The following is a 27,855-nucleotide window of genomic DNA, read 5'->3' as shown; positions in this document are numbered from 1 at the left end:
AGGACGACGCATGCGCGGGCATCGGCGCGGCTTTAAGGGCGGCGGCGGCCGGGACGCCCCAGTTGGCCTGTCAGCCGGCTTCCAGGCACTCCCGGCGCTTGCGCGGCGGGGGCTATGGCGGCGGAGGAGGAGGAGGTGGACTCGGCCGACACCGGTGAAAGGTAAGCGCTGCCGGCAGTGGGCAAGGGGGCTTCGTGTGTCTCCGGCGCGCGCCCTCCGCGCGGGCGGGGTTCGGGCCCAGTGGGCAGCACCAAGGACTCGCCGCCCGCCTGGCGACGACTGGCCGCTTCCTCCACCCGCCCCAGCAAGAGCCCGCGCGGCGCCCCGAGGCGTCCCGGCGCCGCTCTACCCAGGACAGGCTCCCGTCAGCGCCAGGGCCCCGAGATGTCTGAGCCGGACTCTGGCCGCGCGGGAAGACCACCTTGACCCCGCGCGGAGGGTCCTCCCGGTTGTTGTGTCAGCCGCCCCGGCTCGGGTCTGCCAAGGGACTCGGCCTGCCCCTGTGCGGCCGGCGGGCGGTGCCCGGCCGGTACTGCACCTGACTGCGAGGCGCGGGAAGTTGCTGGGTCACTCTGTCCGCCTCCCGGCGCGGCTTCTGTCTTCAGGCACTACCTGTGCTCTGTCCAGCCTCGGCCGCTGGGCGATCCTTCCCCAAGCCGGAGGAAGGGGCGGCGCTTCTTTGGGGGAGGTTTAGAAAGAGGCCGGAATTCGCCCAGCGAGCAGCGAGCGGAGAGCGGCGGGAGGGCGGGGGTGCCGGGAAGGAGGGAGGGGGAGAAGGAATTAGGGAAGTGGGTGTATGGCTGTGGGTTCAGATGCTTCATGGAAACAAAATTAGCCCTTAAGATAGAGATACGTTCAAATGTGGTAATTCATCTTTCGGATGAAGGTCTTTGTCTTCAAAGCTCCACTGTCCCTTACTTGTTTGCGCTTCTGGGATTATTCCGGCTTTACTGTAGAAGTCTGTGTTGCATGTGCTTTAGAAGAACACACATATAGGAAACTGGAAGTTGGAGGGCAGATGTCTAATGTGAAACTTCTTGATATACAGGTATAATGAGTTTATTCTTTTCTACACCTAAATGACTCTTGCACTTGTTAATAGAAGAATTAATGAGTTAATGAGTGGAATAATTATATTGTTTTGGAGATTATTGCCTTGTTTCTCAAGGCCTGTCATTTATATTGGAAAGTAAACTTCTACACTTCCCCCATATATATTCAAGTTTTTGATGTCGATTCTGCTTCAGACATCTGAATTTGCCTAGGAAACATAACCTAAATGATAAAATGTGTACGATGAAGACAGGGATATTTGGAAAGATGTATGGGGGAAACTTGTGAAATATTAGAAACAAAGTTACTCTCTTGAGTTTTGTTTATTTGGTGAATGAGTCCACTGTTGAGGTTTGTTGATGAACTTCCTGTTGAGTGTTACGTAGACGCAGTAGGAACCTAATTGGTAGGTTGTGTTCTCATCTGGTTTGTCACAACATTTTTGACTCTTGACACTACTTTCAGGTGGACTCTTTGGTTTTGGTGTTGTGGGGCCTGGGAGTCCAGGACACAACCTGAAAGGGTTTTCTGGCTTTGAGTGATGGCTGGAGGTCACTGGAGGTAGATGATTAAAAAATCCTTAGCAGCTGATCAGCCATAGTTTCTAGACAGAGGTGGGCTTTCCTGGTATTCTTGGCAATACGCTTTAGCACTGTCCAGCGACTATACTGGTATGTCCTGAATGTACCAAGCAGGCAAGCAGAGAAGGTTAAGCCTCTACCCCTCCTAGGTGTTCCCCAGCAGTAATCCTGTCAATTCTAAGGTTGACCCTGTGTGCTGGGTATTATTGTTCCCATTTTGCAGTTGAAACTGCCTCTCGAAAGGCTGCTAACAGCTTGCCAGCAAGTAGTAGGGCTGGATTGGAACCCTTTGAGGTGTCTGGATTTAATCTAAGGTGCTTTATCCTGTTTCTCTGCTGCCTGTCACTGGAATTGGGACTCCTGTGGGATGTTTGGCTCGTTTAGATAGGGAGATGACATTAACAAAGGAAAGTTATAAAATGGTCACCTGATGGCTTTTTGGAGAATATGATTCTTGTCTTTTACTTTGTAGCACTTAGTGAAGACCTGCATCCTGGGGATCCATTTTGCTTTCAACATCCACCCTCTTTCAGTTGCAGCACAGTTGAGAAAGCTAAAGGAAATGAGAGTAGGGTAGACTTCCGTGAATTGCTTTAAGTTGTCCTAGAGAATGATTAAGTGTCAGTTGAGAGAAAGCTGTCACAGAATTGCCCATTTGCAGGGTAGACCGTAAAGAGGTGATTTGTAGTTGTATGCTGGAGTTGATTTGTACCAACAATCCATTGCTATGTTTTCAGGAATTTTGCCAACTGTTGGCAGCTTGAAATTGGCCATGGTGGGAGTATTTACACCATGGAAATAATCAAATGCTATAAATAAGGTATAAATAAGGGATTTTTCTCTCCCCTCCCAGATTCAGTCTGTTTGCCAGCTTCCTTGCTGGGTTTACATTAGAATGTGAATATAGGTCTTTGCCTTGGAGATAGGAGAGTGGATTTCTCTATTTAATCTTTTTAAAAACTGGCAAGATATGTGCCTTTCTCTCTGCTCCCTTCTTTCCTTTCCAAACCATTGCCACGTGACATCTTTAAAAAAATCACAGACCTTTTCACTGCCACGTCCCAATGGCCGCCTAGTTTTTTCAGTTCTTCTTCTTGGGTCCTTTTTGGTGTTTGTTACTGTTAATGATAGCTACTACTTTTTGAAACTCTTATTAAACATTCTAGGTCTTAATTACATTTTGCCTTTTATCTTACCTTACCTGAGACCTCTCTCTTTTTTTTTTCATTCTCTAAATGTAGTCATTTTCCCAGATTCTGTCATCATCCTTGTTTTTATATTTTGTCTTGTTTATGCAAACTTCTTGAACTATTTTGTCTATGGAGATGACTCAGATCTCATTCTTTTTCTGGAGCCTGCTTCTGTACTCTGGTGATGTTTCTAATTGTCAGATGTTTATGCCTGATTCCTCAAAATTTAACATGTCCAGGCTATGACCTTATTTTTACCTTCCTGCTCCTAAACGATATAAAAAGCTCAGTTCTTCCTCTTGAAACATTATATTGGCTTAAGCATTGCCTTGACTAATTGTTAGATTATTAGTCTAATCTCATGGTTCTGTAATTCCCACTCCTGATTTTGAGTTATTAAAAAAATTATGGGGAGAGATGATTTTATTAAAACTGATTGTTCAGTTTAAGACCTAAGATTTTTAGTTTTAATCCCTTTATTATTTTGTGAATGAACTTATTTTAGAACTGATGCAAAGAAATGTCACTGACTTGTTAAGTAGAGTACACATGTGGCTTCTTCAAGTATGTTTGATAATGAGGTCATATAAGTGATTCTAAAATGGTTTGTTTACTGTATGAAGGAAGGTAGGAAACAAGGGGGAGATAAGTGTTACCAGCATGTGGCTTGTCTAAAACACTTATACTACAACTCTGAGTCTTTAAAAGTTACAGGTTAGAAGTTGGTGGCAGGGGGCGGCGGCTAAAAGACTGTTAATTAATGTGTTAACATATATTAGACGGCCTGTGTTGTCGTTGATCTGATAGTGATCATTTGAATCACTTAAATATCATTTATCTAAAATAAAATGGCATGATAGTCACTTAAATTGTAGCTGTATGAGACCCTATTCTTTTTTTTTTTTTTTTAAGAGACAGGTTCTTGCTCTGTTGCCCATGCTGGAGTGCCGTGGCACAATCACAGCTCACTGCAGCCTCAACCTCCTGGGCTCAAGCAATCCTCCCACCTCAGCAACTTGCCCCTCACCCCCCTATTGTCTCCCAGGTTGCTGGGACTACAGGCATGTGCCAGGCATCTGGTCTTGACCTCCTGACTTAGCTCAAACAATCCTCCTGCCTCAGCCTCCCAAATATTCTTTTTGTCATTTCTCTTTCTCTTTCCCAAGAATAGGATTTAAAAAGTCAATTCACAAGAAAGGTCTTTATTTACCCAAGTGTTACAATTCCCAATTTGGAAGGTTTTAGTCGTTAGTTGAGGAAGTATTTCAGATAAATACAAATGTAAACATATATATATATATATATATTCATACCTCTAATTAATTTGGATATTTAAAAATCAAAGCTTCATGGCTTCTTTAAATGAGGTAGAATACTGTGCTTAGGTTAGTTTATCAAGAGCAATAATAATTTTATATGATATTTGCCTCTTAACTGTACCAGAATAGGAATGGAGGTCATTTTAAACAAAGTTGTAATATAATGAAATCCTCTTTACTTATAACCTAATTAGCAATGTTATTTAAGTGGCCAAGAGTATGTGGAAACTGGCCAGATTTCTGCATATTTTCTTCAGAATACTTAGAAACCTCTTTCACTGTTTCATAATATTTATAGGTTATGCAATACGGGTTTAGTAATACTATAGATAGTCAGATATATTAAATAACAACACAGAGATTACCAGAAAACTTACTTGTTGATGATATGGAGTATAGTATGATGTAATATATTTTTTTAAAAGGTTAGGTAAGAAGTTAAGTGGAAAAGTGTTGTCAGTCTCTTGCTCAGGATACTTAAAATCAAATTCTTAGGTAAATACACTCTTGTTACTATGTTAAGCACATCTTACTTGGCTTTCCTTAGAATTGCCACCTCTGATGTGATCTTTTAAAATGTTTCTTCCTCAAAAGTCTGCTCACTAAACAGATTTTCAGTTTGCACTACAGTGGTTATAAAACATGAATCCTTTTATTTTTTCGTTTTTAATTCCGTAATTAGATGCTTTAGGGCTTATATCTTTTGCCTCACCAATAAGGTAAGTGCCCAACTGATGAGGCTCTGTAGAAAACTTCCTGGCTTGCATTGATAAGCTTTCCCTATGTCATAGATGCTTACTACTAGAAAGCTATAGTCCCTGTGGTGAATGGCTTTTCTTTGTATTACAGTTGACACTTTGGTCACTGTTGAATTTAGACCTCAGTGATAGATGATAGTGTTTATTGTTTATCTCCTTAAATAAAATAGAGAAGTGAGGTTTTGCTTGTCTATTTTTTTCCAAAGCTATGAGGAAGAGGCATTGAATCTAGTTTACTGTTTTATTGGTGGGCTGTGTGAATTTATTTTTTGCCTTGAATTTTTGTGACCTCAGCTTATGTGATAGCTGACAAGCTTCAGTCCTGTGTCCTTAGTTCCAGTTTTCTATATAGTAAACCTAGGAATGCTGAACAACACTGAATGGCATAGGATACACTGGGGAAGGGGCAAAGGGTCTCTTTATTTACCCCAAAGACGAGATAGAGTTGGATGAGTAAGTTTTAGAGGGTTGAAGCAATAGAAATTGCAAGGTAAGATATGGGACCTTTGAGCAAACAGGAATCAACTAAAGGATGGAAAAAAATAGGCCCTAGTGTTTTACTCATTGGAAATGTTCCTTGGAGCCTATTGTATACATAACACTCAATCCTGTAGAGTGTCTCTAAGAAAGAAGTAGAGGATAGTTTCTGTAAAACATTGAATCATCTGGTTAAAGTAAAACTGGACAGAAACATTGTCAGGGCTTAGGGGAAGAGTGCTATCTTTACAATTCCATTAAGAGTGAAAATATCTTCCTATGTTTTGTTAAATATGTATTTTTCTGTTTAAATATACTTTAGGAAAAAACCCACTTTAAAAAAAATCACTGTTTTGATGAAAATACTTCTATGAAAACCTGAAGAGGGTTGGTGCCTATTCTTATGGTTGAAGATCCCTGCTTTTTAATGTAATGCACTAAGCTTACAAACATGAAAACATGTTTTGCCCCTTCTCTGAGTTGAGCTGGTCACTAGGAGGCAAATCCATGGACAGACAGTCCTGTTGTTTGAAAGCTGGTTTTGTGGAAAGTGATAAGTTGGTGGAGGTAGGCATGATTCTTCCATTACAGGCTGATATGTAACTTATTAAACTCTGGTGCTTTGTACATAGTAGGTGTTCAGAGTCTGAATTATTTTTTGAATGTCATTTTTTTAAAAAAAGATGAAACAAAGGATACATTTGTGTTTTCTTTGCCCCAATTTGTCTGTAATATCAGTTGGAGCAATAGTATAGTTCATTTCACTGTAATTTTTTTTTAATTGATTCTCTGTGGCAAATAATTGTGATATGGTTTGAGAGATGTTTAAGTCAGTGGATGAAATTGAGTTGTAAGTAATTTCTTGTTGGTACTGCTTCATATTTTTATGGTTAAATACAGACCTAATGCCTGGTCAAGGACAAAAGAGTTTTGTGTTAATGATAGTTTATTATTTTTAACCTCTAAAAATCACAAGATTCTTTTATTTTAATGGCCTGTGTATTAGTCCATTCTCATGCTGCTATAAAGAACTACCTGAGGCCGGACGCGGTGGCTCAAGCCTGTAATCCCAGCACTTTGGGAGGCCGAGGCGGGTGGATCACGAGGTCAAGAGATCGAGACCGTCCTGGTCAACATGGTGAAACCCCGTCTCTACTAAAACTACAAAACATTAGCTGGGCATGGTGGCACGTGCCTGTAATCCCAGCTACTCAGGAGGCTGAGGCAGGAGAATTGCCTGAACCCAGGAAGCGGAGGTTGCGGTGAGCCAAGATCACGCCATTGCACTCCAGCCTGGGTAACAAGAGTGAAACTCCGTCTCAAAAAAAAAAAAAAAAAGAACTACCTGAGACTTGGTAATTTATAAGAGCTGTGCAAAGCCATAAAGACACATAATCCTGTGAAAATTTGAGAGCTATGAGGTACTGGAAAAAGTATAATGTATGAAAGAAAAGTTGGGATGGAGGTAGGCTGTGGATGGATTGAAAAGTACCTTCTGTGCAGGTCTAAAAAAATAAAGACTTTATCCAGTAGGTAATGGGCAACACTTCAGACATTTTAAGAAAGGTAGTCATTTGAGAAGAAAGCACTTCGGAATCGCTCAGAATCAAACTCAAATCTCTACTTGTGTCATTTACTTACTAGTTGTATACCCTTGGACTTGGTGCTTAACATTTCAGAACTTCAGTTTTTGCATCTATGAAATGGGGATAATTTGGACTGAGAATACCCTGGATTATGAGTGACTTAATCATTCAGCAAACATTATTTATTGAGCACCTGTTATACATAATATCCATATAAATTCTACAGGGAAGGGATATATTGTAGGATGAACCTACAAATGTTAGAAAAGCTGGATGTTGAATCACAACCCTTCCAAAACTTAGCACATTTTCCTACTCACACCTATTCTTACTCTTGTGTTGTCTATCATTATAGTGGTACCCTAAGACAGAAGCTGGGAACTCTTATTATACCTTTTTTATACCCAACCAATTATCAAATCCAACCTGTTTTCCTTTTAAATATTCTTCGACCACATCTTCTTGTCTCTATCCCTATTGCCAAAGCCTTGGTTTGAGCCCTTACCTCTCATCTGGACTCTGCCATAGTTCACTTTTCTAATTCATTTCTTTTTCATCAGAAAGTTCTCATTTTAAATAATACCAGCCATGTGCTGAGCCCTTGCTGTCAAATGACTGCTGAGGCTCTACGTTATTATAATACGCTTTTGGTTTGTGGCTGTCAGGCCAGGAGTTGAAGGCTCACCCTCTCCTTTGTTGGTTACAAGCAAAGTATGTCAGTTCCAGCCTCCCTATGCCTTTCCTCACTAGTTGCCTCAGATCTGCATCTTTGTTCTTTCTTGTGCTGTCTTCTGACAGATGCTTTGGTCATTCTATTCATCTACTGTTTGCTGAAATCCAAAGCTTTTTATATTTCTATTAACGGTTAACCAGGTCACCCTAACTAGACTGTACACAGGTCAGACCCCCACATTTGTGTTAGGGGTATGTGACTACTCTTACGAGATTTGAAGCCTTTTTCCCTGCAAAAAAGATTTTAATAAGGTGTCTCTTTTCTCAACCCCCACAGAGGTACCTTTTATATTCACTTTGAAACTATCATTCAAATGAATCTACTCATGGTCTTTAACTTTTTTGCACTTCTACTCCAATAAGATGCTGTCTTACAGTGTGGGGGTTGCATTTTTTGTGTTTTCTTGTTCTGTCCATTTTATCCTCTTTTTGTTTATTTGGAATCTGACTATGAAGATAAGATGGACTTTGAGATCTACTTATAAGTACACAGGCTGAAGTTGAATATCTGTATCCCAGTACTTTACCACCATGCTACGTACATAATAGGTCACTTTTGTCACACATAGCTTCACCATCACACAGGTAGTAAGTTTCCTGTGCTGCTTTTCTTCTGAGCATGTGACAATTGGGAGTTGAGAAGAGCATGAACTCACCTATTTGCATTTTGTTTTTTGTGCTCTAGGTCAGGATGGCTAACTGGTTGGCTCCCCACATGGTGCCCTACATCTACACTACACCTTAAAGAAGCTGAAGAGAAGATGTTAAAATGTAAGGCTTTCTTCTTTTAAGTTACAATGAACTGTGTACTAAGATAGGTCCAATATATCTCGTTATCTCATTGCCCTGAAACTGAAGATAAGATTCTGTGGTGTGTTTATTGTTTGCAGCAGAACTATTTTCCTTTTCCATGTCATTAGCAAGTACAAAAATATTAGGGGCTCGTGGTTAGGAGTTCTAAAACTTTTTGGGCTTGGGCCCCTGTTACACTCTTAAATTAGAAAGGACCCCAGGGAGCTTTGTTTTTGGGCTTATTATCAATATTTATCATTTCTAATTCAATTAAAAATTAAAATTGAATAATAAAAAATGTTAATTTATTAATTAATTAAAAAAAAAGTAAAAAAACCATTACACGTTAAAATAAATAGTTTGTACCAAAAAACACAAAAAAAAATAGTTTTAAAAAATATGTAATGAGAAGAGTAACATTGTTTATATGTTTACAAATCTCTTTAATGTCTAGCTTGACATAAGGCTGCTAGATTGTCGTATCTGCTTCTGCTTTCAGTCTGTTGGGTAATCACATAGGTGACTTCTAGAAAACTCTACTGTATACCTATTAGAGAATGAGAGTGAAAAAGACAAAGTCTTAGTCTTGTAAGTGTTACGATGAAAATGGTTTTGACTTCCTGGATCTCCTCTAAGTCTCAGGGACAACCCCCCCCTCCGACTATGCTTGAGACTGTGCTTTGAGAACAGGTTCTAGGTGTTTCAGAGCAAGCAGCCTGTATGGTGGGAGAAATACTAGCCTGGACCCAAGTAACTTGGTCTAGGCCTAGATCTGCCACTGGTGGTTACGAGATCTTAGACAAGTCACTTTGCTCAGCTTCTCATTTCTTGTGAATTGAAGGGATAGGATGGTCCTTAGAATTCCTTCTAGTTCTAGCATTTTAGGATTCTGTATTTATAGTGGTGTGGAAGCCTTTTTTGTTTCCTTCTTATGAGCACTGAAATTTATCCAAACTTGTACCATCAGGACATTCCAAGGTATCTGTGGTTATAGTTCTAAGCAGTGGTATTTATTGTGCAATTTTGTTCTGCTGATACTATTTAAAGGAGTGGATTCAGTAGTGCAGTTCATATTTATGTGTTACTTTGTATGTGTGTGCAGATGTTTGTCTATGCCTGTTTTTCTTTTCTTTTTTTTTTTTTTGAGATGGAGTTTCGCTCTTGGTACCCAGGCTGGAGTGCAATGGTGCAATCTCAGCTCACTGCAACCTCCGCCTCCTGGGTTCAAGCAGTTCTCCTGCCTCAGCCTCTCAAGTAGCTGGGACTACAGGTGTGCGCCACCATGCCCAGCTACTTTTTATATTTTTAATAGAGACGGGGTTTTACCATGTTGACCAGGATGGTCTTGATCTCTTGACCTCGTGATCCACCTGCCTCGGCCTCCCAAAGTGCTGGGATTATAGGCATGAGTCACCATGCCCGGCCCCATGCCTGTTTTTCATTCTCTTTACCACTAATAAATTTGTTTGTGCATTTTAATGATTCAGGAGTAAGTGACCATAACTGGATATATCCTTAGGAAAGGATAATTAGCTGTCTTACATGGATTTTTTGGTTTTTTTTTTGAGGTGGAATCTTGCTCTGTCACCCAAGCTGGAGTGCAGTGGCATGATCTCGGCTCACTGCAACCTCTGCCTTGTGGGTTCAAGTGATTCTTCTGCCTCAGCCACTCAGGTAGCTGGGATTACAGGCATCCACCACCATGCCCAGCAAATTTTTGTATTTCTAGTAGAGACAGGATTTCACCATGTTGGCCTGACCTCAGGTGATCCACCCTCCTCAGCCTCCCAAAGTGCAGAGATTACAGGCGTGAGCTACCGTGCCTGGTCGTTACCTGGGTTTTTAACAAGAGAATGAACTTCTATTCTATATACTTTGGTAAACTTGCTCTCTACAAAACTGAAAAAGTTGTCATTGTGATTTACTAAAATAAAAAAATTCTTACCAGGAGATAAAAAGGGGTGCTAGATTCTCAATTCATGCATTTAACAAGCATGTTGATTCCCTACCTTTTGGTTCTAGGGATGCAAATAGGAGTGTGAATTAGTCTCTGCTTTAGTGTCAGACATGAAAGTAAGCTACTAATATAGTGGGATGAGTACTGTAATAGATGTTACAGATGGTTTTTATGGGAATATACAGATGTGTGTATTCAAAATGCTGAAGTGGTTTGGTTGGCATGTAAACCAAAGCATCCCCTTTTCTAAACTAGTGGCATTTCCCCCATCTTGAGGGCATGTGCTCTGTTTAATATTCTGAATGAATGTTAGGTTTCTTCTTTGCTGCCACTTTGTGGATACAAAACCCGAGATTATTTCTTTGGTTATAAGGCACAAACTCCTGTTTCTCCAGTGTTTTGTCTACCGCATATGAATATGCATAAATAATTAAGGAGTATATCTAAAGTGCAGCACTCAGTTAATAATTAAATGTAAATTAATTTTAAATTTAGTTTCATTGTTAAGCAATTTTTTGGAGTGTTTAAAGTATTTAGTCCCACAGCATTGAAGGTAAAAAAAGAGTTTTGATCTATAACATTGTGATTATTTGCTTTTCCTGAGAGATTGCTAGAGTTGGACTCAAATTACCAAGTGTGTCATACTGAGGAGTTCCTACAATAGTCTGTCAACTTTTTTTTTTTTACTAAACTTTGAAATGACTTAAGATTTCACTTACGTGTTTAATATAGATACCATTAATCCATTCCTAAATTCATGATTACTTTTTAAGGAAAAATAACGCCTTTGAGTCTGACTTCAACTCAAAGTTAACGAAAGAATACCACCTTGAAATTGTGGGACACTTGCAGTATTCTACAAATTGTCTGTAAAGCTAGAGACCTTAAAATAATGGATTCAGTAACCACTAAGTTCCTCACCACTTCTAGGAGTATAATACCCTCATTTGAAGTCAGAAGGTAATATGACTTGCCAAAGACCTTGACCACAGGTTACTTGAGGCTTGTCTGAGGTAGGCCCTCCCCCTTAGGTATAAAACACGGTCATTTAGAATTATTCAATAAAATATGTGCTTTTTAAAAATAGCTGACAATAAAGGCTAAAATCATGAGATTGGATACTAGATGGTTTGTATATTTTGGTTGCTCTGAGAATACTCTTCTCAGAAGTAATAAAATGAAACAGAATTTCCCTTTTATTTTTCATTAGGTGTCCCTTGCACATACAAAAAGGAACCTGTTTGTATATCTAATGGAAATAAAATATGGACACTGAAGTTCTCTCATAATATTTCAAATAAGACTCCGCTTGTCCTTCTTCATGGTTTTGGAGGAGGTCTTGGGCTTTGGGCACTGAACTTTGGAGATCTTTGCACCAACAGACCTGTCTATGCTTTTGACCTACTGGGTTTTGGACGAAGTAGTAGACCCAGGTTTGACAGTGACGCAGAAGAAGTGGAGAATCAGTTTGTGGAATCTATTGAAGAGTGGAGATGTGCCCTAAGATTGGACAAAATGATCTTGCTTGGGCACAACCTAGGTGGATTCTTGGCTGCTGCTTACTCACTGAAGTACCCATCAAGGTAAGTGATGGTGACAGAAGAGAGGGATTATAACTGTGCTTCCTAGTACCAGACTCTAGTTCCCATCTTTGGTGGTTGTTAATGTCTGAGCATTACAAGACAGATGTTCTCTTAAAGGACCCTATAGACCAAACCACAACTGATGACCAATATAGTAGCTGACATAATGATGTCAGATCTTCCTATTACACATGCTACACTTTAATAGGCTTGGGAAAGGACTTTCTGTTTGTTAAGCTTAGAATTGTAGAAACTTTAATGTATAATTTAAGCCACAAGTAAAAATAATTTTTTATTATTATTATCATTAAACCTGTGGATCCAGCAGGCTTTGGCTAATGTTTTCTAAGTTATAGTAAGGTGTAAGGGGAAACCAGAAGGTTAGAAGATCTAGGTGCTAGTGCTAGCTTTATGACTTAGAGCAAATCACTTACCCTCTAACCTTTAGTTTTCTTTTATCTAAACTATAGAAAATATAACTTCATAGTATATATCCCAGGGTTTTTTATTATACCATGCCCTAAGCTTTCTCATTATAAAACATAGAATTAATGAGTATTTGCCTCAAAGTCTTTCTAGCATCATCTTCTTTCTTTATCTTTTTTTTTTCTTCTAAGAGACGAATCCCACCTGTCACCCAGGATGGAGTGCAGTGGCGTGATCTTGGCTCACTGCAACCTCCACCTCCCGGGCCCAACCTCAGCCTCCCGAGTAGATGGGACTACAGGTTCATGCCACCACACACAGCTAATTTTTGTATTTTTAGTAGAGATGGGGTTTTGCCGTGTTGTTCAGGCTCATCTCGAACTCCTGCGCTCAGGTGATCCACCTGCCTTGGCCTCTCAAAGTGCTGAGATTACAGGTGTGAGCCACTGCACCCAGCCTCTTTACTTTATTTTTAAATGCTATTTTCTACTATTTGTGTTACTACTCTGAGAGAAGGTCGCATTTAAGTGCTGAGAAAATAGGAGAAAAATTCATTGTTGTTTTGCTCATCTTTTGGAAAGAAATAACAAAAAAGGAATACAGCATTTTTGTGTTGCCAATGTGTTTTTCCATTGGATTAACTGATTTTGACTTTGAGGTCTGTAAGTGAGACATGGGATGATGGTAATTTCAGAGTGCTGTGAAATTACCATCTTATTACATCTTATGTGCCTATAAGATCACCCCATTGTGTAACTCTAGGTGTGTGTTCAGCACAGAATTTGATGTGAGAAGCAGCAGCCCTGTGTACCTGAGGTTCTCTTCCTCTGGAACAGCCACTTTTTCTCTATAGAGTCTTTATCTAAACTTTAGCATTTACACCTGATTTTTCTGATCTCATAGTCCTATATGTGCTAGACGGTAACAGTCCTGTCAACTGGCTGACCTGTGTCTTTAAAAAGAAACCCAAATTTTCTTCTCCTGGTTGGCATTTTGGGGTTACTTTCTTTTATTGTGTCCTACTCTTAGTGACAAACACCTATCTGTATTTATGGTGAAAGGAGAAGGAAGTAGATGCTTTTCTGGTACAAGTCAACAGGGCTATTTGTGGGAGTTGAACTTGCTTTGTTTTTTGTCAGGTGTTTATTATGTTTGTGTCTGTCTTGTGGTATTTATTCTCTGGTGATGTGACACGGAACTCTGTAGGATAGACCTTGGTCATTAAGTGGTTAGTCTTAGAATCCTAACCCTTCATAGCTCTCTACCGATTAGGTCAGTTGGTAAGAGTTTCATTTGCAATTGTGAACTTCTCTAAAGGAATAGGGGGGCTTCAGGGATTCAGAAGGGAATCAACACTTTAAAAACATCTATAAATGAGAATAGCAAAAGGTATCTAAAAACAAAGCTAGCGATTGGTTTTTGAATGTTTGCATCTAATGCTAGAAACAAAACTAGAGTACTGTGTCAGGACCGAGAATAAGTTGTAGCAGTAGATGGATAAGAGCATGCTTGAAATAATTAGCCTGCCTAAATTTGGCTGGTTGCCAACAAAATTTTGAACTGTACAGATCATGTTCAATATTCAAGCTTATGTTCTTAACGGCATAAAACTTAAATTATTAAATACAGGTTAACGTCAAAATAATGTCTTCTGGATTTGCAAATATATCAAATCGTGATTATGTCCAGTCAGTCAGAACACCATGGTTGGCACATAATGGCTGCCTAGTAAATGTTTCTTGAATAGGTGATTTTGCGAAAGAGAATTATAAGCTAAGTTCAACTTTTAGCTTGCAATCGTATGTTCTTCTCTCTGTTCTTTTTCCATTTTGCATAGAAGTATCAAGAGATAGGAGCTGGTCATATCATACCTTTCTAATTTATTGTTGGGGGAAAAATTAGTTTCAGATATGCAAGCATAAGCAGGCAGATATTTCAATTTTATGCCTTTTGCCTAGTTAGTCTACATCTTAAGTTATTATAGCATAAAAACAACAGTGGAAATGAAGAGATCATTCTATATGTATGTGTGAGAGAAAGATATTAGTGAGAGTGTTTCTTCTAACATTTACATATATATAACATATGAATATTTTACAGAATTAAACAAATTGACCAGCCATTTAAACCAACAACTTTAGTTTAGAAGTGTGTTAAATCTACTAAATAAAAGTAAAATTTTATAGTTTGTTTTTTTCTTCCCATCCTAATAGACCAGATAATACCCCATTGTAGCACATAATATAGGAAGACCAAAATTAACAATCTCCCTAGCTTTTTTCCTTCATTGCTTTTCAGGATGGCTTCCCTGGAAGCCCTTCTCTTTAAATGGAGAGGACAGGGAAAAATGAGTATCTCTTGTGTTTTCTGCAAGGTGCATCATCTCCTTTGGTATCCTTGGGTCTTGCTATCCACATGTATATTCATATTACTAATAATGTTGCTTATGTTTGTTAATTTTTTACTTAAAAGGATTTTTTTTTTTCTGCTTGATCCTGGTTGGGCAAATTTGTACAAATTTACATAGATGATCTAATAGTTAATAGTTCAGTAGACTCACAGATCCAAACATTAAACAGGATTAAGCTGACCGAGTACTATAAGTGTTCACCATTATAGCAAACTTCATATTAAGTGAGGTTTAGTGTTTGGTGTTTCTTGAAGTTGGCATTCCCACTAAGCAGATGGGGTAGTTGTCAGCGTTGCTTTCTGTGTGATCTGGAATGTTTCACCTGAGCTAGAGAAGCTTCTTTGCAGCACATACACATTTTCTCTGGTGCAACAGAGCAATCTGCTTGGTATCAACAAGCAGGTACTGAACTGCCTACTCAGTGCCTCATCCAGCTTGTTTTTGATCCAGTAGCATTTTTATTATGCTGTCATGAGATTGAAATGAATCTTTGAGTTTCAGAAAGACTTTTGGTGGGATGTGGTGAGAGGAGGGAAAAAGTGGTCTGGAGATCAAGTGAAATTCAGATCATTGCTTACACTCACTGTGCCTCTTTTGTCTCTCTCTCTTTTTTCGATAATGGACTTTGAGAATGTCACCTTTTTTTTTCTCTTAGAGATGGAGTCTTACTCTGTTGCACAGTGCAGTGGCACAATCATGGCTCAGTGCAGCCTTGACCTCCTAGGCTCAGCAATCCTCCCATGTAGCTAGTACCACAGGTGTGCCACCATGCCTAGGTAACTTTTTAAATTTTGTGTGGAGATGGGGATCTCACTGTGTTACCCAGGCTGGCATCAAACTCCTGGCCTCAGATGATCCTCCTGCTTCCAGAATTGCTGGGATGAGCCACTGCGCCTGGCTGAGAATGTTACCTTTTCCTTTGCTTCCTCAGGTGTTGCAAATATAATTTTTATTTTTTTCTTTTAAGTAAAATGACGGCTCCTTACTTCTGTTTTATGCATGGAGGGAAAAAATACAAAAACAATGTTATTTTATTTGTTGGGACTTCGTGTTCTCTCTCATACCTATTTCAGTCCTTGTCAAAATTATGGGCAGCTGCATTTTTCCATTTGTTACTTTTATAGGACAGTTGAGGAGAAGGATGAAAATGTCTAGTTTAATGTGCCTGTTTAATCAGGATTCTTACTCTAAAGAACAAATAAAAGCTGATCAATTTTTGCCAACTTTTGGTACATTAGGTCAGTGTGGGTGGATCATTTCTGTGAGCAGCAAAGTGCTGCTGTCCAAAAAGGTCATCTTATAGCCTAACTTGTGGCAGTGGTTCCATATTTTCATCAGAAGTTGATGCTGATTAAAAACTGAATATTAAACAATTGTGATACTTTATGTAAAAGTACCTGGATGATTCTTCCATTGAAATATTGGTGGTTAATGAAATACTCTTAATATCATATTCCAGTAGGTTGGTTGTGTTCAAATAATACTGAGTGACTTTGTGTTTTGAGCCATTTTGTTTTAATCCTCTTCTTGACAAAATGTCTAAAGAGGCAGCTGAGCTCCAGTCACATTATAAATTTTAGCAGTTCTTTTAAAAACAGATGGTATTAACATACCTTAATTAAAATAATGACCCTGTGCTTCATCATGTCCTTTGTTCATTCATCATATATATGCCTGGTATAACCTTTGTGCTGGACTCTGTGGTGGGCAGTGGGGAACAAAGCTAGAATCCCTTTGTGTATAAGGCTTACAGTGTATTGGGGGAAGGTACACAAATTAAATAACCACACAAGTAGCATGACAGTTGTGTCAAATGCTGTAGCGGAAAGGTGGGTGGTGAACTCCTGAGAGAACTCTTGGTGAGAACCTGACCTAGTCTTGAGGTCTAGTATGGTACCTAAAGAAGTGTAGCTTGGGCTGAGGTCTCAAAGGGGAATAGCAGGTAACAGAAGTGCATTCTAGGCAGTGGGACAGAAATTGTGAAGGCCGTATGCTAGGCAGATGCCGGGGCCATTCTGGAAGGGCAGATGGCTGGTGAGCAGAGAAGTTATGAACTGATTAGTAGATGACTCTAAATGAAGGCATATCCCCCATGCTTCTTCCCAAAAAATAACTTTAGTTCATCTCAATTCTCTTGCCACAATGTCTAATAATTAGATATGCCATCTATAATTTCTTTAGTAGATTAATATGTAGGATCGCTCACTGTGTGAGGTATCTTGGGCTACCATTCTGTAAAACCTTCTGTTCATAAGGAAGTCATAAGGAAGAGTAAAGCAGTAATAGCCATGTATACTATTACCTTTCTTTCATATATCTGCCCAGTTTTTTCTTTTTCTTTTTTTTTCTTGAGACAGAGTCTTGCTCTGCAGCCCAGAGCTGGAGTGCAGTGGTATGATCTCGACTCACTGCAACCTCCGCCTTCCGGGTTTAAGTGATTCTCCTGCCTCAGCCTCCCTAGTAGCTGGGATTACAGGCACCTGCCATCACACCTGGCTAATTTTTGTATTTTTAGTAGAGGTGGAGTTTTGCCATGTTGGCCAGGCTGGTCTTGAACTCCTGACTTCAGGTGATCCACCCTCCTCAGCCTCCCAAAGTGCTGGGATTACAGGCATGAGCCACTGCACCCAGCCCAATTTTCTCTCTTAATTTTCCTTTCCTTCTGGTCCCTGCTGCCCAGGACCCCATACAAACACTGTGTTTTGAAGATATTTGTTATAAACTAAGGAAAATGAGATTCTAGTAACTTTAACTTAGAAAGTGTTTAGCAAAGAGATCTATTCCAAGTAGGATAGGTTATGACTAGTCTTTATTTCTCTTGCAAAAGGTTTTTAGATAATTTTATCTTGAACACTTTTCTTTTGCCTGGCTCTGTCTTCTGATTGTACAGAACTGAGCTGAGCAATTTTTGTTGGCCCCCCTGCTGTTCTAGGAAAAGCTGTTCTACTTGAAGTTGGAGGTATTTAGTTTGTTGTTCTCTGACCCTTCCCTTTTCTCCCTCCAGTGGCTTGGAGCCAATGGGAAATACCTTGGGCTACCTTCATTTTGCAAATGCCTCCTTTGTGCATTGACTAGAATTCTTTCTGATCATTTTTTTAAGACTCCCTTATACATTTTGGTTCTAGGTCTGATTTTCCTGAGACATTGTCTCGCTCTGTTGCCCAGGCTGGAGTTCAGTGTCACGATCTGGGCTCACTGCAACCTCTGTCTCCTGGGTTCAAGTGATTTTCGTGCCTCAGCCTTCTGAGTAGTTGGGATTACAGGTTGCACCACCATGCCCTGCTAATTTTTTGTATTTTTAGTAGAGACAGAGTTTTGACTTGTTGGCCAGGCTGATCTCGAACTCCTGGCAAGAAGTGATCCACTTGCCTCAGCCTCCCAAAGTGTTGGGTTTACAGGTGTGAGCCACCAGGCCTGGCCTGATGATTGTTCTTATTGCAGTATTTCTGACTGGTGGTTGTCTGTAAATCCCATTGAAGGTCAGGCTTATCTACCCTTGTTAGCATTTAGACCAAGTGAAATCAGGTACCAGTGTGTTGGTGCAGGTGTTGTCCACTGCTTTGCCCTTAAGGATATAATCTGCTCACCATCTTCAAACTCAAGGCCAATTCTAATGACTAACATTAGAAAGAATGCCTTTTTATATTTCAAAACTGATGCATTGTTCTGTTGTTCTTGCTCTGCTGATTCTTTGTTTTTCCTGTGGTTTAAACCAGTCTCTGGTTCATGACAAGGATGTCTAATAGGATGACTCACATGTGCTGTCTGGTTGGACCCATTCTTTACCCTAGATGTGAACTAACAATCCCAGCAGGGAGCTTTCTCTGGAATATAAAAGAGTGGGGTTTAGATAAATTATAATAGTTCAGATGTACATTAAAACCAGTAACTCCTATCAAGTGAGGAGATAATATTTTTACTAAAAGAGGAGGTTAGAAGATAGCCTGGGACCTTGGTCTGGTGTAATATTATAGTAACCAGTGATCAGGCTCTTCTGAAGAATAAAAGCCTGTCTTTCCATCTTCCCTGGAATTAATTCTACTCTTGTAGTCTTCCTATTCACCCTACTGTAACTAGCTTACATTTACTGAATACTTGGCATTTGATAGCCACCAATCTGAGTGCTTTGCATGGTCTATCTTATTTAAAATCTTTACAACCAAAAATAAGGAAAATTATTTTCTGGGGTCTTTACATGTAGAAGCAGATGATATATAACTACAGTTAACTACAGTTTAGATGTTGTAGAGTTTTAAAAAACTGTGTTCAAACTTTTTTGACTATGGCCCTTCTGTATTGTTTGGAATAGAAAAATTTAAGTGTATCACCCCACAAAACTTGTTTCAGACACCCACGCATACATATATTAATACAATTTTGTGGCCAATATTCAATGCTTATGATTTATTTTTCTATTCCAAACAATATAATTTTATTTAAAAAAAAAAACTAGACTGGTTCTTGACCACCTAAATGGATTTTATTACCCAATAATGAGATTAATAAATAGCAGTGATGTTCTGATGTCATCTAGAAATAGTTAGCTGGATATGCTTATGCTATGATTATGCTTTATAAAATTTGTATATCCTTAATAGACTAGGACCAAAAGAAAATGTAGAAAAGCATATTAACCCAAATGTTTACCAAGCATCTGCCATGTGCTAAGCATCATGCTAGGTTATGAAGACAGAATTGAGCAATTGTAGGGACAGTTTGCTCCTTTTCAAAAAGAAACAAAAGAGGTCATCTGCCTTAGTATATATACTTTGCATAATTTGTTAAACTGACATTTTCACCTAGGGATTAAATTTTGAAGATCATATTTTAAAGGCAAGCCAGAACTAAGGCAAAAACAGTCACTTACCTAGAGATAGATGAGACTTCCGTCAAGTTTTTCTTTGTCCTCCTTGTTTTTGAGTTAGCAGGTCAGAAAGAGCCTAGAGCAGACTGAGCAAGATTCATTAACAAATTTATGACAAAAATTTAACACTTGCTTAGGGTAGGGTATGTTTTAATAAAGAGTTCATTTTTTTCCTTAGGAGGTAAGTCAATAGTGAAAAATAGTGACTGTTTCTTAACATGAATCTTTGCTGCTTTCAACTAGGTGTCTGTCTTGTTAGTTCCACTCATACCTCTGTTAGGCCTCTCCCTTCCCCTTCCCCTTCCCCAGATCTTATTGTGGGCTGTAATAGAAGGAATTCAGGAGGTGGTCAAAATATAAGAGATAGTTTTTGCCATTAAAAAACAAAGCAAAACACTCATTTCCAACCTCTTTCTGATATGCTGTTATAAAATATTCTCATATGAAATTTTTAGACTGTGAAGGTATACTTCATAATTATATGAAACTCATTTATCACATATCTTCATACATCTTTATGACTATATTCTACCTATGTTCTCAGCGCTATGAAATATAGAATATAGTATTAGGACTGGCCTTGAGAGTTGATAAAGGTTAAGTTTTACCTTTACTAATACATCTATGTTGATTAGCCTATGTTTAGAAAATTGCTTATTGGCATCTGTTAGCATGCTGGAGTAGAGAAATGTGGGTTTCAGCCTTAGTTCTACATGAACTAATGTTATATACCAGAGCAGGCCACATAGTATATCTTAGCTTCCTTCTGGTCTGAGATGAAAGATTGGACCCAGTATTCCCCAAGGAATCATAGAGCTCTGTGCTCTCAAGCTTTCTGTGTTTAAAAAAAAAAAGCAATCAGAGTATGGACCTGTTACTAACTCATTATGTATACTGACAACAATAATTGAATAGATTTTATATGAGGAATAATACCATCTGTGCCCATGTTTTCGTTTCTTTGCCTTTCTGTTTCAGTTATAACTTAGGAAAAGACTTTAGAATCATTGTCAGTTTATCCTTGGGAGATTTTTTAGCTGGCATTTCTTGGCTGGTTTGGTTACAGCTGAACATTGTTTTGTGTCAGAAGGATCTTTGTACTTCGTTTAGAACCTTTATGAAGTATAAAGCATGATGCAGCTACGTGGAAGTACTGCTGATAGTTCTGGTTTTCCTTCAGTGGGAAGAAGTTTCATAAGATGGAAATATTAAAATTATTAACAATATGAAATAATTTTATATGAAGTGGTACTGAAGATTTTCTATCTCTTGGTCAATGAAGAAGAAAATTGGGGAAGAATTGGGAACAGAATCTAATGTCAGTATAGCGTGATACCATGGGTAAGGTAGACAGACATGTTCCTTTTCAACAATTCTAGAATCCCAAAATAGGGAGTATTTTCAGTCCACCTTACGTTATCTTTGTGTTTATGAAAAGTTCATTTAAAGCACTTTTGAACCCACTTTAAATCCTTAACTTCTCTTAAATTTTTAGGATGTTTGATTCATGGGAGATGATGATTTTTGGTATATGAGGCTATTTTATAAGAATGTGATAGTGATCTTGAGCCATTTTTGCTTTGTCAACCTTGACATACATAGAGTCTTTGGATTTTTCTGAGTGGCTAGTGATCTACATAAGTTTACACAGAATAAGAGCATGATGTGACTCTTTAGCCACTAGTCTTTAACGTGAAGGTTTTTGAAGGTGGTTTACTCTACCTTTATTTTATAAATCATGTTAGCTCTTTATAGTCTTAGGGTGATTTTACCAAATGAACTTAAATCTGTTCTTTCCCCCAACAGGGTTAATCATCTCATTTTAGTGGAGCCTTGGGGTTTCCCTGAACGACCAGACCTTGCTGATCAAGACAGACCAATTCCAGTTTGGATCAGAGCCTTGGGAGCAATATTGACTCCCTTTAACCCTTTAGCTGGCCTAAGGATTGCAGGACCCTTTGGTGAGTGCTTATGTACTAAGAAAGCAAAATGTTTATAGATTATCAGTAGAGGAGTATTCACTATCATTAGTCAAAATCTTAAAAACAAACAAGACTGAACCCTTTTTATCCTCTTCCTTTAATAAGTACCATGTCTTGCACAAAGAGGATTGTAACTAGGCTTTTCTCCTCAAAGGGGAGTCTTTATATTGAAACATTATAAGTAATTAGTAAAGCGAGAAGGAGGGGAATGCTGAGGATGCCCTTAGTCAGTCCTGAATACTCTGAAAAAAGCCAGGCAAGCAGAGTGTTTTGGGGAGTATATAAGGAGCTCTGCTAGCCCAGCACCTGGGAGAAGTGTAGCATGTTACCCTGCTGGTGAGCATTGGAGAGCATTTGGCCAATTGATGATACCATTTGGTAGATCCCCTGGGGATAAAAGATACCACCATACTCACAGATTTCCCTTATCCAGAATGTTGGAAAGATATTTTTTCCACAACATTTTGGAGACTCCTGATACATATTTCTGGTCATATTTTGAGGTACCAGTGTTTAGTTCCTGATTGACTTTTATTTCACTCTCAGCTGCTCTGTCTAGCCCCATAGCCATGGGAATTTCCTTCCCTCACTGTCACAGATAATGATGGTTTGACCCTCGGCCTTTCCCCCGTACAACTTGTATGAGTTTGGAGTACTTTTAGTTGTAAGTAATTGAATACCCAGTGGCTTAAATTTAAGGCTTTTTATTATTTCCCTAAGAAGCAATCTGGAGATAGGTTTTAGCACTTGTTCTAGTTGTTTGCTCATTGATGTTAAGGTTTGGGTCTGTGTCTGTGATTTTCTTGACCTTTTTCCTCATGGGGTTTGATGCCTGCCATGGCATTAAGCACCATCTCACAAAACAGCATCCTGAGCAAAAAGAAGGAATAGCATGGAAAATGGTCCTTCTCTCCATAATGCTTTGTCAGGGAAGAAAATTCTCCCTGGAAGGCCCCAGCCGACCTCCCATTATGTCTCTGTACACTCCTAGTCCTTCCACCAGCAAAGAAGAAATTTCTATGACTAATCAGTCATGATTTGTTCCCAGGGCCTGCTTTCCTGGGCACATTGCTGCCTAATTGATACTACAGAAAAGATGGGTTCTAGCCAGCTGCCATGGCCCACACCTGTAATCCCAGCACTTTGGGAGGCTGAGGTTGGCAGATCACTTGAGGCCAGGCTTCAAGACTAGCCTGACCAACATGGCAAACCCCGTCTCTACTAAAAATATAAAATGATTAGCTAGGCGTGGTAACACACACCTGTAATCGCAGCTACTGGGGAGGCTGAGGCATGAGAATTGCTCAAACCTGGGAGGTGGAGGTTGTGGTGAGCTGAGAGCGCACCACTGTACTCCAGCCTGGGCAACAGAGCAAGACCCTGTCTCAGGAAAAAAAAAAAAAAAATGGGTTCTGTTAGAAAAAAAGAGAAGAGGCATGGGGGTGTGGATGAGGGTATGGGATTAACTGTCATGCAGGTGACTATAAATTCTGTTCTCCTTTGCCCAGCCCTGGCCCCTTTTGGTCCTAGTGCCTTCTCTTTGGATTGGGAGAGCAGTGGAACTGCAGGACTTAGAGCAGGGTAGGGGGGTTGAATTGGTGACCACACTTTACTGCCTCAGCAGATGGCACATTTTGCCTACCTGAAGTCTTTCAGCCCTCCCCAGTAGAGCCACTCCTTATATGCCTGGTCCTCCTCTGGTAAACTACTTAAGAGCTTCATTTAGTCTTTATAGTCTTGAAATATAAATGGATTTTACTAGATCACAGGCACACAAATAACAATTATGGGAAAAGTAAAGTATGAAGAGAAATTAGGAGACAGTGATGGGCAAGGGAGGACACCTAGGAGAGGCTCTTTAAAGCCATGCCCTCAGCCTCCCATTATTGCTTGCACTTGAGGGTGGGGCGATGATACAGAATCAACTGCATGACAGAATTTCTTGGTGGAGCTGTATAATTCCTCAGAGATGGGATTAAAGGGCAAGTAGAGAAGTAAAGCCTTGCTGGAGTCATGGGGTAGTGGCAGCAGAAAGGGAGACCAGTCAGTCTCTGCGGCCTCAGAATGAAAAATTGTGACTAGAAGAAAGCTTCTGCTCTTCATCCTCTTTCCCTTGGGGGCTTTGCCCTGGACTTTTTCTAGAGTGGGGTTGTGGGTGCCACCATGGATGACCATAGCAGGGAGTCTTCCTAGTGTCCCAAGAAGAAACTGAATGTATTTTCATACAGAAAAGTTTATATATACCAATTTACTTCATTTAGATGCTAATGTGTTATAATTATGGAAGAAATACAAGTTAATACATTAATTTTATGTATGAGCTACTCGTTGGCCTTCTAACGTAAATGTTTTTGAGGCCCTAAAGCACATCTGTAAGTCAAAATACGATACTCTTTAATTTTTATATTAATATTTCCTTGGGGAACTTGAGGAGGACAGCTATCAGAATGTGTGCTTTTTCCCACCTGCAATATATATTTATAGGTATGTGTGCACATAACATTCATTACACAGGCAAGCACTAAAACTCTATATTATTTAGTTGATAAGTTAATTATAATTTAAAACATACATTTTTTAATTTCCTGTTAAATAGGTTTAAGTCTAGTGCAGCGTTTAAGGCCTGATTTCAAACGGAAGTATTCTTCAATGTTTGAGGACGATACTGTGACAGAATACATCTACCACTGTAATGTGCAGACTCCAAGGTGAGGGTTAGGAGTGTAAATTTACCGTGTGTGTGTGTGTGTGTGTGTGTGTGTGTTTTATACTATTTTTTTTGAAAATATATCAGTGTTTCAGAAGATTTTTATCAGTAGTTAAATGAATTTAAAAGGACAAAATGTCTAATATGTCTTAATTTATTCATCTATTCTTAGAGTACCTCCTGTATAAAAAAATGTGCTGAGTTCTGATGGGAGATTAAAAAGTAAGATGTTCACGCTTCCCCCCAAATTCTTATGAATAAGTTAAGGAAGCATTGGTCTTGGGCATCTCCAGGAGATGGTTTGAGTTGAGAGTTAAGGAATTTCACATTTAAAGAAGTATTTCCCAAACTGAATATAAATGTTCCATCAAAAAAAAGAGAGAGAGAGAGAGAGAAAAGGGTGCTGGATTAAACAAAAGTAAGTGGTTGTCTTTACTATTAATTCTCTTATAACCTTTACTACACTGAAGGGTATTGAATCTCCCAAGTGAATGGGAGATCCTGTATAGTATTTTTCAAGTTAATTTGATGGTTGTACTCCTGAACAACTCTAAACATCTGTAGGTCTGCATTAGAAATGCAGCTGTAGAGGGTGAGGAGTAAGTGAAGGATTCTGCCTGTATTTTGACAGTGATTAGAAGGAGAGAAAGAGAATGGAGCATAGTAGCCAGAGGGAGCAAGAGGGCCAAATGTATTTTTTTTTAAATATGACTTATGAATGTTGGGTGAAAAGTACCAGTGGAGAAAACAGAGCCTGACGACAGTGGAGAGCTAGGAGGAGGCTGAATTTAAGGCCCTAAAGTTTCTAGGAGGAGCATCAAGAATAGAGTGCAAAGATGAGGGCCACAGTTCCCATGCTATGTTGTATACTGGAATTATTGGGGGTGCTTGTTAAAATGTGACTCCTGAGGCTTATTTCTAAGACTCAGATTAGCATTTCTGGGTTGCATCTCTAACAAATACTCTGGTGATTCTGTATAGGTGGGCCATGGAGCATACATGAAGACAGAGAAGTGATATCTCATTCTTTCTAAGACCTGAGGTTTGGATGAAAGGCTAAGAGGCAAGATGCAGAGACAGCCTCCCTCCCTTTTATTTCCTCCCTCACTTTGGCAGAAAATATGTACACCTACTTTATTAAAAAGATTGAGGCCATGGCAGCTATTTATAGGTGTAGCTGTAGTCTCAGTCTTTTTAATAAAGTAGGTTAGAGGTTCTCTGCCAAGAGTTAGGGAGGCTGGAGGTTCAAGGTCCTCAAGAGATTGAGGTTTTGTGACTTGCTAGACAGTCAGGTCTGGTGGATTCGGTCTACACACTTTATTGATTTGTTTCAACAGTTTTGTTTTAGGGGTCTGCCCCAGGAACCTCATTCAATTTCCTGATCGGTCTAAGTTTTACTCTTCATGTGCTCTCATTTCATGATTACATGTGTTCGTGTAGTCCTAGTTTGTTACCTTTCTTGTGGTGAGACTTGAATTCTTCATAAAAGGCAAATTAGAATGATGTCTAGTTCTATAAGAATAGTGGAGCAACAGCAAAATAGACCTATCCTGAGAGTTCCCAAGAATACATCATCTGAGTTTCTTCTTAACTTGATAATGGTTTTGGCATTGCAGGTGAAATGCTGGTGCCATGAACCTGGGGATAAGCTACCTTCTTTCTACATCAGTTTAAGTAAGGGTGAAAAAACATATTTTTAGCTGCTATCTCCACAGTAAATAATAATGGAGAATTGGGGTTGTACATTTTGATTTAGAAGAAAACTTAGTTAGTTCATACAGCAGCCTTGCTTATCTAACTTGTTCCTTAAACTGTCTTGTAAATTATTTTCTATTTAAGCTGAGGGTTTTCTTAAGTGCTGGAAAAGCTAAGTATGAATGTGTTTTGATAGAAGTGACAGTGCAATGCATACTCATTCCCAAAAATCATACATTGTGATTTTTCCTTGTCATTAAAGTGGTGAGACAGCTTTCAAGAATATGACTATTCCTTATGGATGGGCAAAAAGGCCAATGCTCCAGCGAATTGGTAAAATGCACCCTGACATTCCAGTTTCAGTGATCTTTGGCGCCCGATCCTGCATAGATGGCAATTCTGGCACCAGCATCCAGTCATTACGACCACATTCATATGTGAAGACAATAGTAAGTGTGTGGCTTGATTTGGTTTTTTAGATATAGGTGAAGTCTGTTTTATTATCTTTCTTAAAAGAGATTTTTAGGTCATCCTCGTGTTGCAGGTCAACTGAGCTATACTTGCAACCTCAGTCGGGGTATATGTGATGGATGCAGTGTTTGGCCTGCGCACATCTTCATGTACAAACAGTGAACCACCTTTCTGAGTGAACTCCTGTCCCTAGAACCACAGCATTAGGAGAGATGGACAGAGGTACTGGTCTAGTAGCTCAGGTAATTCCCACCTCGCAAGGCAGCACACTCTCACTTTTTTTAGTTTCTCTGTTGGCCATTTATTTGTGGTCAATTTAGTGTTTTTTGCATATTAAAATTGTACTAAGATTCAGTAGATTTTTCTATTCTCAGATCCTTTTAATGGAAATACTTAACATTTACTATAGATTATTACTTTTTATCATGTGTTTTATTTAAACATAGTGGCTCTCACTTTTATTACTAAGTATCTTTGAGTATATATCATTGTGTTTTATTAAATGCTTTTACTCACTAACCATCTGAATACTTTTTCTTATCCAGGCTATTCTTGGGGCAGGACATTATGTATATGCAGATCAACCAGAAGAATTCAACCAGAAAGTAAAGGAGATCTGCGACACTGTGGACTGAACACGCTAAAGCTCTTATGGGAAAACCTGGTGACTGATACAATTGTTCAGCAATAATGCATAGTCTATGCTGAAGAATAATGAATACAACACAAGAACCAGACAGCCTTCTTGATTATACTTTGCACGTGTTTTCTTTATGAACTCACTCGCACATTTAAACCAGTTAGTGCCTTCTAGAAGAATGGCTTTCCTTTCTCCTACACAAAATTGAAATATACAAGCCTCTAAATTTAATACCTTCAAATAAAAGGTTATTTGTCCCTCTGATGTACTGAAAAACTAATTTTTCAGCTGAAAATTTTTTAATCTAACTTTGCTAGTCAGATACTTTCTATATTGCAATCTATATTGCCAATTTAGGAAGTGATTTCCGAGTCTCTTGTTATACTGTAAAGGTGCACTTTATTTTGTCTTCTTAATCATGTATTTATGGTGTCTAATAACTGATAATCTGAATTCAATGTGTTTTTATGTCAAAATTTGTCAGTTGTTTAGAATATTTCACTTTGTTTTTGAAATGAAGTGACAAGACAGATTTTTGGTTAAAGGATGGGAGTTGATCACTAGCATAACTTTTTCGGGTTTTCCTCCTTTTTATATTTAAGGCTGCTAAGCCATGTTCAGCATCTTAAATG

General features: G+C 39.1%; 1 protein-coding gene and 1 long non-coding RNA gene across 6 annotated transcripts; one reads left to right on the top strand and one right to left on the bottom strand.

The window, feature by feature from the left end:
* ABHD5 (abhydrolase domain containing 5, lysophosphatidic acid acyltransferase) lies at positions 1–27,732 on the top strand. 5 transcript variants are annotated; one of them, XR_004275082.1, is made up of 7 exons: positions 1–161; positions 8,382–8,467; positions 11,656–12,028; positions 21,535–21,689; positions 24,307–24,418; positions 26,034–26,097; positions 26,375–26,430. XR_004275082.1 is itself a non-coding variant. In XM_032298097.1 (7 exons), exons 1-7 carry the CDS (start codon positions 115–117, stop codon positions 27,216–27,218), a joined length of 1,050 nt encoding a protein of 349 aa, XP_032153988.1. In that variant the 5' UTR covers positions 1–114; the 3' UTR covers positions 27,219–27,732. The 5 variants fall into 5 exon arrangements, 4 of the variants coding, with proteins under 4 accessions (XP_032153988.1, XP_032153991.1, XP_032153990.1 ...); XM_032298097.1 differs by lacking the exon at positions 26,034–26,097 and adding an exon at positions 27,129–27,732 and having other exon boundaries at positions 26,375–26,561; XM_032298099.1 differs by lacking the exons at positions 1–161; positions 26,034–26,097 and adding exons at positions 788–1,048; positions 27,129–27,732 and having other exon boundaries at positions 26,375–26,561.
* LOC116564775 lies at positions 6,099–6,929 on the bottom strand. Its single transcript, XR_004275083.1, has 2 exons — positions 6,724–6,929; positions 6,099–6,413 (listed from the first exon to the last, which is right to left on the bottom strand). It is a non-coding gene; the product is annotated as an uncharacterized LOC116564775 (long non-coding RNA).
* Positions 27,733–27,855: the final 123 nt, after the last annotated feature.

Source organism: Sapajus apella, unplaced genomic scaffold (assembly GCF_009761245.1).
Source record: "Sapajus apella isolate SASKATOON/1434 unplaced genomic scaffold, GSC_monkey_1.0 scaffold38, whole genome shotgun sequence".
In the NCBI taxonomy this organism is placed as follows: domain Eukaryota; kingdom Metazoa; phylum Chordata; class Mammalia; order Primates; family Cebidae; genus Sapajus; species Sapajus apella.
The sequence above is the reverse complement of the archived record's forward strand: the minus strand, read 5'-3'. Positions and strand labels throughout refer to the sequence as shown.